Source organism: Xenopus tropicalis, chromosome 4 (genome assembly GCF_000004195.4).
Source record: "Xenopus tropicalis strain Nigerian chromosome 4, UCB_Xtro_10.0, whole genome shotgun sequence".
Taxonomy (NCBI): domain Eukaryota; kingdom Metazoa; phylum Chordata; class Amphibia; order Anura; family Pipidae; genus Xenopus; species Xenopus tropicalis.
Window position 1 is genome coordinate 143,103,319 of NC_030680.2, and position 12,679 is coordinate 143,115,997.

A 12,679-nucleotide genomic window follows, 5' to 3' on the forward strand; every position below is an offset into this window, starting at 1 on the left:
TTTATTGAACTATTGCTCACGGTTAAAAAAAAAAAAAAAAAAAAAAAAGGTTGGAGTCTCTGGGTTAGACCCTGTACAGGATCAACCCATGTATGGCCACATTAAAGGCATTGAAGGACAATTAACACACAGATTTGGTAGGGCAGGTTAATTGATTTCCATCTTACTCCGTGACATTTGGGCCTTCTGTCTTCACAGAAGTTACAGTTGGATTGCAGTCCCCATACACATTAAGATCCGCTCGCTTGTTGAGGTTGCCAAGCGAGTGGATCTTCTTCCGATATCCCCACCTACGGGTGGGCGATATCGGGCGAATTCGGGCTGATTCGATTGTTTGGCCCTGAGGCCAAACGATCCAATTAGAATGCTGGTAATAAGCGCAGTCGGTTTGGGGACGACATCAACGAGCCAATGCGGTCCCTGATCAACTAGATTTTTTAACCTGCCCGATCGATATTTGCCCGAATTCAGGCCAGATGTCTGTCGGGCAGGCCTGTTGGTAGTGCCCATACATGGGCTGATTAGCTGTCGAATCTGTCTATGGGACCAATATCGGCAGCTACAATTGGCCCGAGTATGGGCACCATTATACAGTAAAGAAAACAGTTGGCCTATGTGTGAACTTCTTTAGACTTTGAGTCAGGGGTGGCCAGACCTTTGTCATCGGTGATCGACCGATGACTGGGGATGCGGAAGTGCGGCGTGAAATGCGTACGTATGCGACACATCGCGGTCCACCAGAAATCCACGGGGGATCAACTGGTGGACCGCGATCGACATCTTGGCCACCCCTGCTTTAATTTAACAGCAGTGAAGTATCCGTTAGACATTTCAATATTTTAAAAAAGGGACGTTTAGACCTACTGGCCTCCAATCTACTCATGGGTAATTTATGCCCAGCCTGATCCACCTTGTAGTCAGGTCACAGCTGTTCTTTAATTGGATCAGAGAATTGCAGACCTAAAACCAACATGGCTCACTGGCAAAGTAGGCGGAGTTTGGGCACAACCTGGCGTGTTATGTGCTAGAAGTTACTGATCCCTGCAACATAACTGAATGTCGGTGGCCGTTGTTTTTTTTTTTTACATATTGCGTCTTCTCTGTACGCTTTGCCTCGTAGGTTGAATAGGTTTAATCTGCTGCCTGATGGAACACGTTTATTATACATTTTTATGAAGCTTCTATGAAGTACAAACACATTTCAGAGTTATAAATGTCAAAAATAATACATGGCGGTTGTTCATTTGATATGGTCCTGTAAATGATTATGCTGCAATAATAGAGTTGTCATCCCAAGTGCGAGATTACGACCGCGCTATCCACGGGGCAGTCTCATTTCATAGTTAATCATTAAGCGCTGATGCATGGCGTGTGTTTATATGTCATTGTCATGAAAGCAAGATGGCAACCTCTGGTCCCTGGAGCAACCGCTGACTGTGACACTCCAGTCACTAAATGAAAACATGCCGAGAGCTGATGCTCTATACACACATAAAGGTGCCCATACACGGGCCGATTGTAGCTTCCGATATCAGTCCCTTAGACCGATTCGGCAGCTAATCAGCCTGTGTATGGGCACTACCGACGGGCCTGCCTGACCGATAACTGGCCTGAAAACGAGCAGATCTCGATCGGGCAGGTTAGAAAATCTAGTCGGATCGGAGACCGCATCGGCTCATTGATGCGGCCCCCAAATCGACTGCGCCTATTCTGGCGCTCTAATTCAAATTAGCCTAAATTCTCCCCATATTGCCTACCCATAGGTGGGGATATCGGGAGAAGATCCGCTCGCTTGGTGACCTCGCCAAGCGAGCGGATCTTCACTTATCTGGCCACCTTAATTGGATGGTGCAGACGTATAACTAGAAACCTTGGCCAGAGAAAGGCCTTTATAAACTGCCTGTGGGAGCAGCAAAATATTGACTACCATTTTTTTTTTTTTTTTTTACCTGTGAGCCACACCAAAAGTGTTGGGGAGCCACACAAGCATGAAGAAAATTATTTGGGGATGCCAAATATGGACTGTGATTGGCTATTTGGGGACTGCTGGCCTGCAGGAGGCTCTGCTTGGAGTAAAACTGTGTCTCTGGGCTTCCAAAACTTGTCTCCAAGCCAGAAATGTAAAAATGGCACCTACTTTTAGGCCACAGAGAGCCACATCAAAGGTGATGTTTGGGGATCGCAACTCTAACCCCTCTGTCTAGTAATGCAAACTTGTCAAGTATGGTTGCACCCCAAGAGGCTCATTGTCTTATTTGCTGGTTGATAGTGGCATTAGAGTCCTGGTGGCCCTCCTTATTCTAGAACCTTATTGCCCCCAGATGTGCATCATAAAGGTCAATTGCAGAACTTTCATATTGAACCAAAAATTCACAAACAAAGATTCCACATGGCGAAACAGCATTCCTAAAATAGCAATAATCTGTAGTCGAACTCTACCGGACAAGCTCAGTATTGCAAGTCTGACTATTTCCATTCAACCTTGAAATCTGGGCAGTCCTTACTATGCAAACTGACAGCTGCTTAAAACCAAAGTGTCCACTTTAAAACAGCATAGGTACCAGTGGTAATCAGACATGTGGGAGTCCATAGCCTGAAAATGGAGACCTGACTACAACATCTAGTGCCTAAAAGAGGCCATCTTCTCATAAACAAGAAAATACAGACAAAGAGGGTTTTAATATGTATATATTTTTTCATAGAGTTCTGTATCATCCCCGGGGAAGCAGCAAATCTTGTGTGTCAGATCTCCATTGTTGAAAGGTTGCTTTCAAGCTATTTTTAAGCATCCCTTTTTATCCTCCCACCCATTTCCAGAGTATAGTTCTTGAGCTTTAAACGGTTAGACGTCTCTATGTAATAATTCTCTGAACTAATGTTGAAACCTTGTGTTTTCCAGGTTGAAGCAATCCTTGTCAACATATTCGGAGGGATTGTTAACTGTGCAATTATAGCTAATGGGATAACGAAGGCCTGCAGAGAGCTGGAACTAAAGGTTCCTTTGGTGGTCAGACTGGAAGGTAGGCATTACGTGTCTCTGTTTTTCCCTTTTATTTAGCTAGTGGCAAAGTGTTTTGCAGCAGAGTGTAAACAATCAAAGATTTGCGAAGGGTGAAATATAATGCAAGGAGCCGCTTGCTGGTTAAAGTCGTTCTGACATATTACATTGAACGGATGGCGTGTAGTATTTCCCTTGGAGCCCTGGGGGTCGAGGGGACTTCTTCTGCCTAGCATTATGGTCATTGAATGCTTTAACCAGGGCCTCCATAAGGATTCACGGGGACCCATTCTACTAAGTTAGAAGGGCCACATTTATTGGTCACCTGGGCTTCTGGGGGTGGGCCCTGCCAACAAGTAGAATGGGGCCACATTGATAAAAATGCCTGCAACGATGTCCCTGATCTACACAAATTGCACCAAAACACCACAACTGTCCCACGAACCCTATTCCTTTCGCAACCCAAGAATCACACTTTCAAGCTCTTGGGGCTCAATATACCATGGGGCCCCTGATGGCAGCCCCATACTTAACCACTACTTTCCTGCCATAGATAAGGTCTCCTGTGGCCTCTCCTACTGAAGTGGAAACTATGAGTAAGTTAACACTAAGGGGCCTATTTATTCATCTAGTTAAATAAATTGAGAACTTCGGCATCCGAATTATGCTGATTTTATGCTGACGCATGGCGAATTTTGTCGCGTTTTTTATACAGCATAATAAATCTGCCCCTAATTGTACAACAGCCCAAGGTTATTTGGGTTGGATATTGAAGATGTGCCTTATGATTGGTTAGGTTTGGGGCAAGAAGTATATTTCTGTTTAGGGTTATAAAAATTTCAAATGCAAAATGCGTTTTTTACAAAAAAGCCAATTTCTTGAGAGCCAAGAAACCACACCCCTTTACCCCCAAAAATCCGGACCCCCTTTTTGCTATGTGTTAAGAATTAGCAGAGGGAATGCTGCAGGGTGGAAGTGCCCTTCTTGCATAGCTTGATCTGGAGCGGTTTCAACTGCACGTGCTCCGAGTCGGCGGTCTCTTTTAAAGGTATACTGACTTGTTTTCATCAAGGAGCAGATTTTGGGGGGCAAACTGGTGAGGGGAGGAAGGTTTGCCCTGAGAGACATTAGTGCTCCTTCAGATATTGTAATATCTATTCACGCCTGTCATTAAACCTGAAAAAAAAGGTATTTTTTTCCCCTCGTGGAATGTATCCCTTTCATTGTCTCATTAAAAAATAAACCCCTCGTGAAGGCTTTTAAGGTTTCTCAAAACATTAGTCGTTTTTCGTACGTAATCAGGGTTTGCAAAACGAACATTAATTTGCTGTCACAAAGCGATCAAAATATGTCAGGAAAACACAGCGGCAAATTATTTCTCAAAGCGTTCTTGTGAAATTTCTGTTCCGCGAGATCAAAGAGAATATCGTGCGTCTCCCTACCTTCTAATGACTGGAGCGATCCAGCGAGATACTATGCACCCCCCTTACCTAGCGAGGCCGGCAGGGCGGAGAGATGTGAAGGAACCGTTCTTAGCAAATGTCACATTCACTACATCTGAGATTTATTTTAGAAACTTTCTTTTTGAAATCAAAGTCTGTTTTATTTTCCTCCATTCTGGATCCACCTATGCCAGCCCTCCAGTTTGGGACTTTCAGCAGCTATCTGGTTGTTACAGGGTCTTCTTCCTCCTTCCTTCCTTTCTTCTTCCTTCTTCTTCTCCCTTCCTTCTTCTTCCTTCCTTCCTTTCTTCTTCCTTCTTCTCCATTCCTTCTTCACCCTTCCTTCTTCTTCCTTCCTTTCTTCTCCCTTCTTCTTCCTTCCTTCCTTCTTCTTCCTTCCTTTCTTCTTCCTTCTTCTCCCTTCTTCTTCTACCCTTCTTCTTCCTTCCTCCTTCCTTCTTCTCCCTTCTTCTTCCTTCCTTCTTCCTCCTTCCTTCTTCCTTCCTTTCTTCTTACTTCTTCCTTCTTCTTCTCCCTTCTTCTTCCTTCCTTCTTCCTCCTTCCTTCTTCCTTCCTTCCTTTCTTCTTACTTCTTCCTTCTTCTACCTTCTTCTTTCTTTCTTCTTCTTTCTTATTTCTCCTTCCTTCCTTCCTTCCTTCCTTCCTTCCTTCCTTCCTTCCTTCCTTCCTTCTTTCCTTCTTTCCTTCTTCTTCATAAATAGATATGGCTTACAAAGTAACAATAATAAAATTGTAAGCACACAGGGCAATAGTTTTTGGCGAGAAATTCTTGAATCTTTTGAAAGATTCCTGACAATTTTTTGTTGCGTGGGGAATTTTTCTGAGGCAAATTTTTTCACCCGTGTCACAAAAGAGGTAACACAGTTTGCAGAGCAACAATAAATTGTTGCCAGTTTTGCAAGTAAATCTGCCAATGGCAAAATGCAGAATCTCACTGCGAATCCATTCTTGCCGAAAAATTTCGCCCATCACCATCACTGAGCCCCATTTGAAAGTTGGAAAGATGCAGAAGACGAAAGCGAATACTTCAAAAAACGATAATGAATAAATAATGAAGACTTATTTCAAAACTGATAGGAGCAGGACATTCTATGTTATTCTCCTTTAATATATCCCAGTTTTGTTCCCCATAGGATACAATGGGATGGAACACATTAAGAAAATGCAGCAAAAATGCGCTCTCAGTTGTTTTTTATTTTAAGTTTTACAAACTCAAACTTTCAAAATGTATTAATCGGAAAAAGAAAATCCCTCAAATCTAAAGAAAAATGTTGCAGGTTAAACCAGTTGTTCTTCTGTAGAAGTCAGTGGGTCTATTTTCAAGCAACTGTATCTTTAAACAGGGTCGGACTGGGCTGCCGGGAAAAAACCTGGTGGGCCCTAGAAGGCCCCGACGGCCAAGACCTGACCCTTGCCAGAACTCCCCCGGCCGACGGTGTTTCTCCTCTGACGCATTAAAGTTACATGCACTCCGGGGAGGACGTCGGGTGGGGGCCCTGCGGCGTGGGGGGTTAGGGAGGCTCAGCGAGGGGGTGCGGGGGACGTGGCCGGCAGGGGGACGTGCAGGGCCCCTGGGGCGGCAGTCCCGGTGGGCCCTGCACCCCCCAGTCCGACTCGGTCTTTAAAAATGTTTTGAAGTTACATTTTTTACAGATTCATTGGAACGAATGGACATGATGAACCCAACTTACTATGTAATATGATTTTCGCTTGCGATTGAGTTGTTTTCTGCCACTTAACGAGATCAAGTTTTTCTGGTTAAAGGTTTTTCCTAATTAAAATGCAGTTTCTCGTGATTTTTAACCTCGAAACCGTCCTCCCCCACGTTGGAAAAGTATTTTCCTGGGGTGAAATCACCTGACTCCCCCCCACCAACCACCACCAGTGTTTAAAAGGGATGGAGTTGAGTCACAATCTCTCTAAAGTTCAGTGGATAGCCCCCCGTGTAGGTGCTTGCCATTGGTATTGTGAGACCCCATAGTGAGGCAAGGGTTGACTAGTAGCCGCATTATTTTAAAAGCCTAAAGTGCCATATTCATTAACCCTGTGAGCAGATATATAGATGACAAGTGCAGTGCTCATTTCAATAAAGGTTGATATGTTAAATACTTCAACTATAAATACCTCTCAACATTTAATATCTAATAATTGAGCCATTTGTGGCCATACCCAGTGACACTAGAGTCCATTATGGTGATACAAGGCCGCCCCTCAAGCATCGGGACAACCGATAGACATGCCCAGAGCCTGCCTCCCACCACTCTCCTTTAATATCTAGCTGAAAATGGGTGTAGATTAGAGATATTTATTGAGATTTCCTGGTTTTAAATGGCTGGAGTTGTGCAGTGATGATGATTTTGCCGTCTGCCTACCTAAATACCCCCCGAAGAAGTAGCTAAGGTTTCTCGATTGTTGAATAAAATTTGTGTGTTCGACGATATTTTAGGTTTAACGTGGAATAATACATGCATTGTATTGGCGGAACAATGTATTTGTAAATATGATGTATATTTATGACTTCATTTATGGTGTTGTTGGTTCCCCGTACAGTTGACCCTCACGTCAAAGCTCTTAGGGAATGATTTATATGGGATACACAGCGAGCTGTTAGCTCAGTATTTGTATATAAGTGTCTGCTTCTAGAGCCCAGAGGCTTGTAGTTGTGTTACCGGCTGCGACTGCCAAGGTTTTGCTTCTCTCTTCATATCGAAGCTCCTCTTTTGTTAGCCTAAAGCTGTCTTTCTCTTCAAACGCAACCGCTGAGGGAGTTGAGAAGAAATCCTGGCAGCCGAGTACATAGTTACATACCTGGACTTTTGCAAAACCGATATAATACGTGCGTATGGCATCAGTAAGTACTACGCTCAGCAGCCTCTGCTTCCAGACACCCAGCGAATAAGGTCTAATATTCACTTTACCGGCACAAATGGGGGAAACGGGAGATTTTTCCAGTCGTTATAGCATTTCAGTGGTCTCGGTGTCTCTTGCAGTTGCAGCCATTGTTAGCTTTGCACGTCCAGACCGTGTAGAGAAGTAGACGGTTTGTAGGGCAGACAGAGGGGGCAACTGGGAGAGCAGAAGTAAAAACGATGGAGGCAAATATTACAAGAAGTTGGAGAGAGAAAGGGCAATCAAAAGACCGGAAGGGTGAGACAAGAACAGTGTCGGACTGGAAAGCCAAGGGCCACCAGAAACCTCAAACCATGGGCCCACTCTCAAATATATTTTTCCTACTTTTCTGATTTAACATCTTTATTCTCCTATTATTTTTATTTACATGCTAGCAGCTATCTTTCCATTTATTTTTCCCCTTTGTTGCCATTCAGAAATAGGGAATGGCCATGAAACAGGCCAAATGAGCAGGAGCCAGAGGGCCCACTGACACCTGGGCCCAGCGGGAGTTTTCCTGGTATCCTGGTGGGCTAGTCTGTCACTGGACAAGAAGGGATAGAGAAGGGCAGAACAGAAGATATAGAGATGGACTTAGAATGGAATTGGGTTGGGGGGGAAGAAGGAAAGCATTCGGGAATGGGCAAAATTGAAGAAAGAAGAGACCAAGGACCTTCAGGCGAGAAAGGAAATGGGTGGAAATAAGACGAAAGTCATAAGTGAAATGGAAGAAAACAAGAAAAACATGAGACATGGGGGAAAAGAAACTCAAAACAAAAAAAAGAGAAAGTTAAATTAAAGATTAAAAGAAGGGCAGCTCGGTCCGTCTACTCAACACCCAGTTACCCCTCACCATCTCTTAAGTCTTCATGCTCCTCCTACTTTCCATTAAGCTCCACCTCTACTGGGGCCTGAGTATTTGGGCTGTCTCTCCTACATAGAGATACCAGGGGCAAATAGAAATTCATATTCTGCAACATCTGACTTCAATAGGTATAAACAGGGTCAGACTGGGCCGGCAGGAAAGAACCCGGTGGGCCCCGCTGACCCAATCCCTGCTAGTGCTGCCCCCTGATCTCCCTCCCCCAATCGCGCCCAAGATAAGTATAATGTATGCGTAGTGGGCGGGGGGGCGGGAGTTGACGGGGCCCTGGGGCGGGGCCTGTGGCAGTTTGGGGGGTCCTGAGGTATTAGCCCAGGTGGGCCATGCACACCCCAGTCCGATCCTGGCTACAAGATTCCATATGCTACATGGGGCAGATTTATTATACGGTGTAAAAAACCGTAAAGCAATTAAACTCTCTTTTTACACCATTTTGTCCACAAATTTCATATTACACAGAGTAATACATAGGCCCCTATGCGCCTAAGGTTATGTGATGAACTCGTGCAATAATTACATGAATCTTTGTGGGTATATGGAAGGATTGTGCTCCTCTCATAGGGAATTACAGATGTTCCTATCAGGGGACTTTAACGCAAATCCCTGATTTAGTTGGATTCCGCAAGCAAATCTTTCCTGCAAACTGTTTAATAATTACAAGCTGCTTGATGAGAGGATTACTAAACCCACTGAAAACAGTAACTTTCTAATTATGTGTATTTACTTGGATTATTAAGAGGCAGCCTAACAGCTAAGATTTGTTTTTTTTTCTACATTTAATACCAAGTGTTCAATAGACTATTCCTAGGGCTTTAGAGAAGCTGTTTTCTGCTATTTAAACAAAAAATTGATCACAGAACTTCTTACTGGCTTTTATTATAAATGTAATATACAGTAGGGGGTACATTATCCCTTATAATACATGAGTGATACTCAGAGTTCCCTGTATAACTCAGCCTGCAGCCTTGTGCCTTTATATGGGCACAGAACCCCTCAGTGACTGCTAATATCCTTATCATTTACAGTAGGGGGTACATTATCCCTTATAATACATGAGTGATACTCAGAGTTCCCTGTATAACTCAGCCTGCAGCCTTGTGCCTTTATATGGGGGGCACAGAACCCCTCAGTGACTGCTAATATCCTTATCATTTACAGTAGGGGGTACATTATCCCTTATAATACATGAGTGATACTCAGAGTTCCCTGTATAACTCAGCCTGCAGCCTTGTGCCTTTATATGGGGGGCACAGAACCCCTCAGTGACTGCTAATATCCTTATCATTTACAGTAGGGGGTACATTATCCCTTATAATACATGAGTGATACTCAGAGTTCCCTGTATAACTCAGCCTGCAGCCTTGTGCCTTTATATGGTCACAGAACCCCTCAGTGACTGCTAATATCCTTATCATTTACAGTAGGGGGTACATTATCCCTTATAATACATGAGTGATACTCAGAGTTCCCTGTATAACTCAGCCTGCAGCCTTGTGCCTTTATATGGGCACAGAACCCCTCAGTGACTGCTAATATCCTTATCATTTACAGTAGGGGGTACATTATCCCTTATAATACATGAGTGATACTCAGAGTTCCCTGTATAACTCAGCCTGCAGCCTTGTGCCTTTATATGGGCACAGAACCCCTCAGTGACTGCTAATATCCTTATCATTTACAGTAGGGGGTACATAATATCCCTAGCCTTACTATTAACCATTGAAGAACATGAGTGGCAGGTATTTAAAGATTTCAAAGAGACTGATCGCTGAATTAATAAATTATTGTGTGTGGGGGGGGGTTTACATGTACTTTATGGCTATGAAATAGGATCAGCGCTCGGTAGGATTTTATGGTACTAAGGGGGTTATGTAATAAAAGGCACTAAGGTTGCCCGGCTGCAATAACCCATAGTTACCAATTAACAGGCAAAATTGCACTGGTCAGTTTACCTTTTTAAAAGGAAACATTTTATTGGTTGCTATAGGTTACTTATATTGGGCAAAATTAGTGCCTTTTTTTTTTTTTTTTATACATATTGGGGAAAGTGCCTTAACCCATGGTGTCTCTTAGTAGCCTTAAGGCTTTGTGTTCCACATAATAGAGCCATGCGAGCCAACTCCTCTGGTTTTCCCCTTACTAACTATACCTTATATCTTTTTGCCTTATGCATTTGTCAATATACAGGTTTTGGCTTTAGAGGGATGGGTTGTAGTTAAACAACAATTGGGGGCAGTTTCTATGACAAACAGTGAAAGCTGCCTGCCCCCATTTGCACTTGTGTGTTTGAAGGATGCCCAAGCTGGGGCCACCCCAAGGGACACCCACATACGGCTCTCCGCTTGTCCCTCATGAATACAGTGCGGCTGAACGTAAGCAACACTGTATTCATGGAAGAAGCACAAGTCCGGAAGACCTTGCAGTTTGTGTCCTATGTTGTCCACATAGGCAGTTATTTGACCCCTCTGGAACAATTATAATCTGGCCAAAAAGTTTTATAGCTTTGGGCTGTAAAGGCGGCCATACACGGGCAGATTTCTGCAGTCAATTCACGTCCTTCAGACTGATTCTGCCCGTGTATGTGCACCCCATATGGGCCTACCCAACCGAGATCTGGCCTAAAGTTGGGCAGATCTCAATCAGGCAGGTTTGATTTTCCCATCAGATCGGGGACCACATTGACGCAGCCCTCTGTCCAACGGCGCCTATGTTGCCATTTTGATTTGGGAGAAGATCCACTCGTTTAGGGGGAGTATGGCATTGGGCAGTGGATACTCTGCGCTGCCTACAGATGCACCTATCGGTATACTTGGGGCCAATTCTGCTTAATGCAGCAGGCACCGGCACCGCGCCGGGCAATGAACTGTAAACAGTTAAACGGATTCTGCTTTCATGCTGGGAAATACACGTCTCATTGAATCTTGGAGGGTTTAGCGACTCGCTGAGGGTTTATGTGGCTCTCTGATGCCACCCAGTGGCCAAAGCAGCATTTTCCTACAGATAATTCAGGAGAGCAAAGAATCTGTGTGACTTTCCTTAGGGCCATAGGGTTTGGCATGAAAGGCAAATATATTTATGGTTAATTCTAACTTATTTTAAAAACAACATTATCTCTAAAATTTGGTAATTGAATTTTAGACTAAAATATGTTTTTTGCCACCGAATATGATCAAACAAACGCAGCCGACGGAAGGCAATTGTAGTTGTCGTATTTCTATAAACAAACAAATCTCTTGCCCATCTGGCGCCTGATAAGAACATCCCCCGGCATGACATTTGGGGGGGTAATTTTGCACCCCCAGTCCTGCTGCTGCCGCTGTAATAATGAGAATTAAAGATATAAATACAGGGCTGACATTAATTGCTGCTTGTGAAAGACAAATCCCCAACGAGGGAAGGAAGGAAAGAGCAGTCGGAACATTTATCTTCTCCACAGACCTGTGGTTTTCACAAACATAATGGGGGGGGGGGGGGGGGGGGAGACAGGCAATGATTTAAATAGTTAATATAAAATGTTATTTATCTGGATACATGGGGGGCCAAGGAGAAAAGGATTCCGCGCCATTGATTTATATGGGCGAGACATCTCCTTGCTCTATATGAGCCCTCTCTCTGGGAGGAATGGGCAGAATCCAACGTTTGATTTGAGATGAAAGGATCAATTATTGGGGTGCCCCTTGGGATGGGGGCAGTTTCATTGTAAATGTAAAACACTCCCCCTTTGTGACATGTTCATTGAGTGGGGATTAAATTAGTGGCGCATAAACGCTATAGGGCGCGGTTATATCTGCAGGTGCAGTGAGCAAACGCAATTGCCATGTTTTTCCCAGAATTCCAGCGTTATTGCAGTCAGCTTTCGTCGTTTCTGATGTCCAACATGCGAGGGACATCTGCGCCCCATTCCTTAGGCATGAGGGTGCTGCACCTATTGACGCTGGGCGTGAAGGGGAACCCTGGAACTACCACCTGGACAGGAAGGGGCGGTAACTCCAGGATTCGCTTGCACCAATGGGTGGCGCAGCGCTTGGAACGAAAAGTAGTAGGGACTCGGAGCAGATGGGGTTTTTGCCTTCCTCTGGATCAACTAGCAGTTAGGCAGGTTATATATAGGCATTATGGTTGAACGTGATGGACGTACGTCTTTTTTTCAACCTAACTTACTACATTACTATGAGCACAGCTATATGGAAGTAACTTTAATGAAAGTGATTTTGCACACAACTGACTGTAGGGTAATTGCAGGGACCACAGCTGCATTTGTGGGCCTACATGAGCCCTTACATAGGGACTATTTCCCCGCCTCCCGTAGGCTGGCAGCAGGGGTTGGCCAAGCCAACCGGGTACCCTAGGCAACCCAGTCGGCCAACTCCGCCCCCCCCCCCCAACGACGCATGCGCGCCAAAGCACAGGAGGCGGTGCAGGGGGGGCAGGGCGATTAGATCGGTC

At 44.5% G+C, this 12,679-nt stretch overlaps 1 protein-coding gene across 2 annotated transcripts in view; it reads left to right on the top strand.

The window, feature by feature from the left end:
• suclg2 (succinate-CoA ligase, GDP-forming, beta subunit) overlaps positions 1 to 12,679 on the top strand; it is a 139,213-nt gene that overhangs the window by 124,419 nt on the left and 2,115 nt on the right. For both annotated transcript variants that reach the window (XM_012960976.3, NM_001083347.1), the window contains 1 exon segment: positions 2,900 to 3,020. In XM_012960976.3, coding sequence (XP_012816430.1) covers positions 2,900 to 3,020 — 121 coding nt within the window.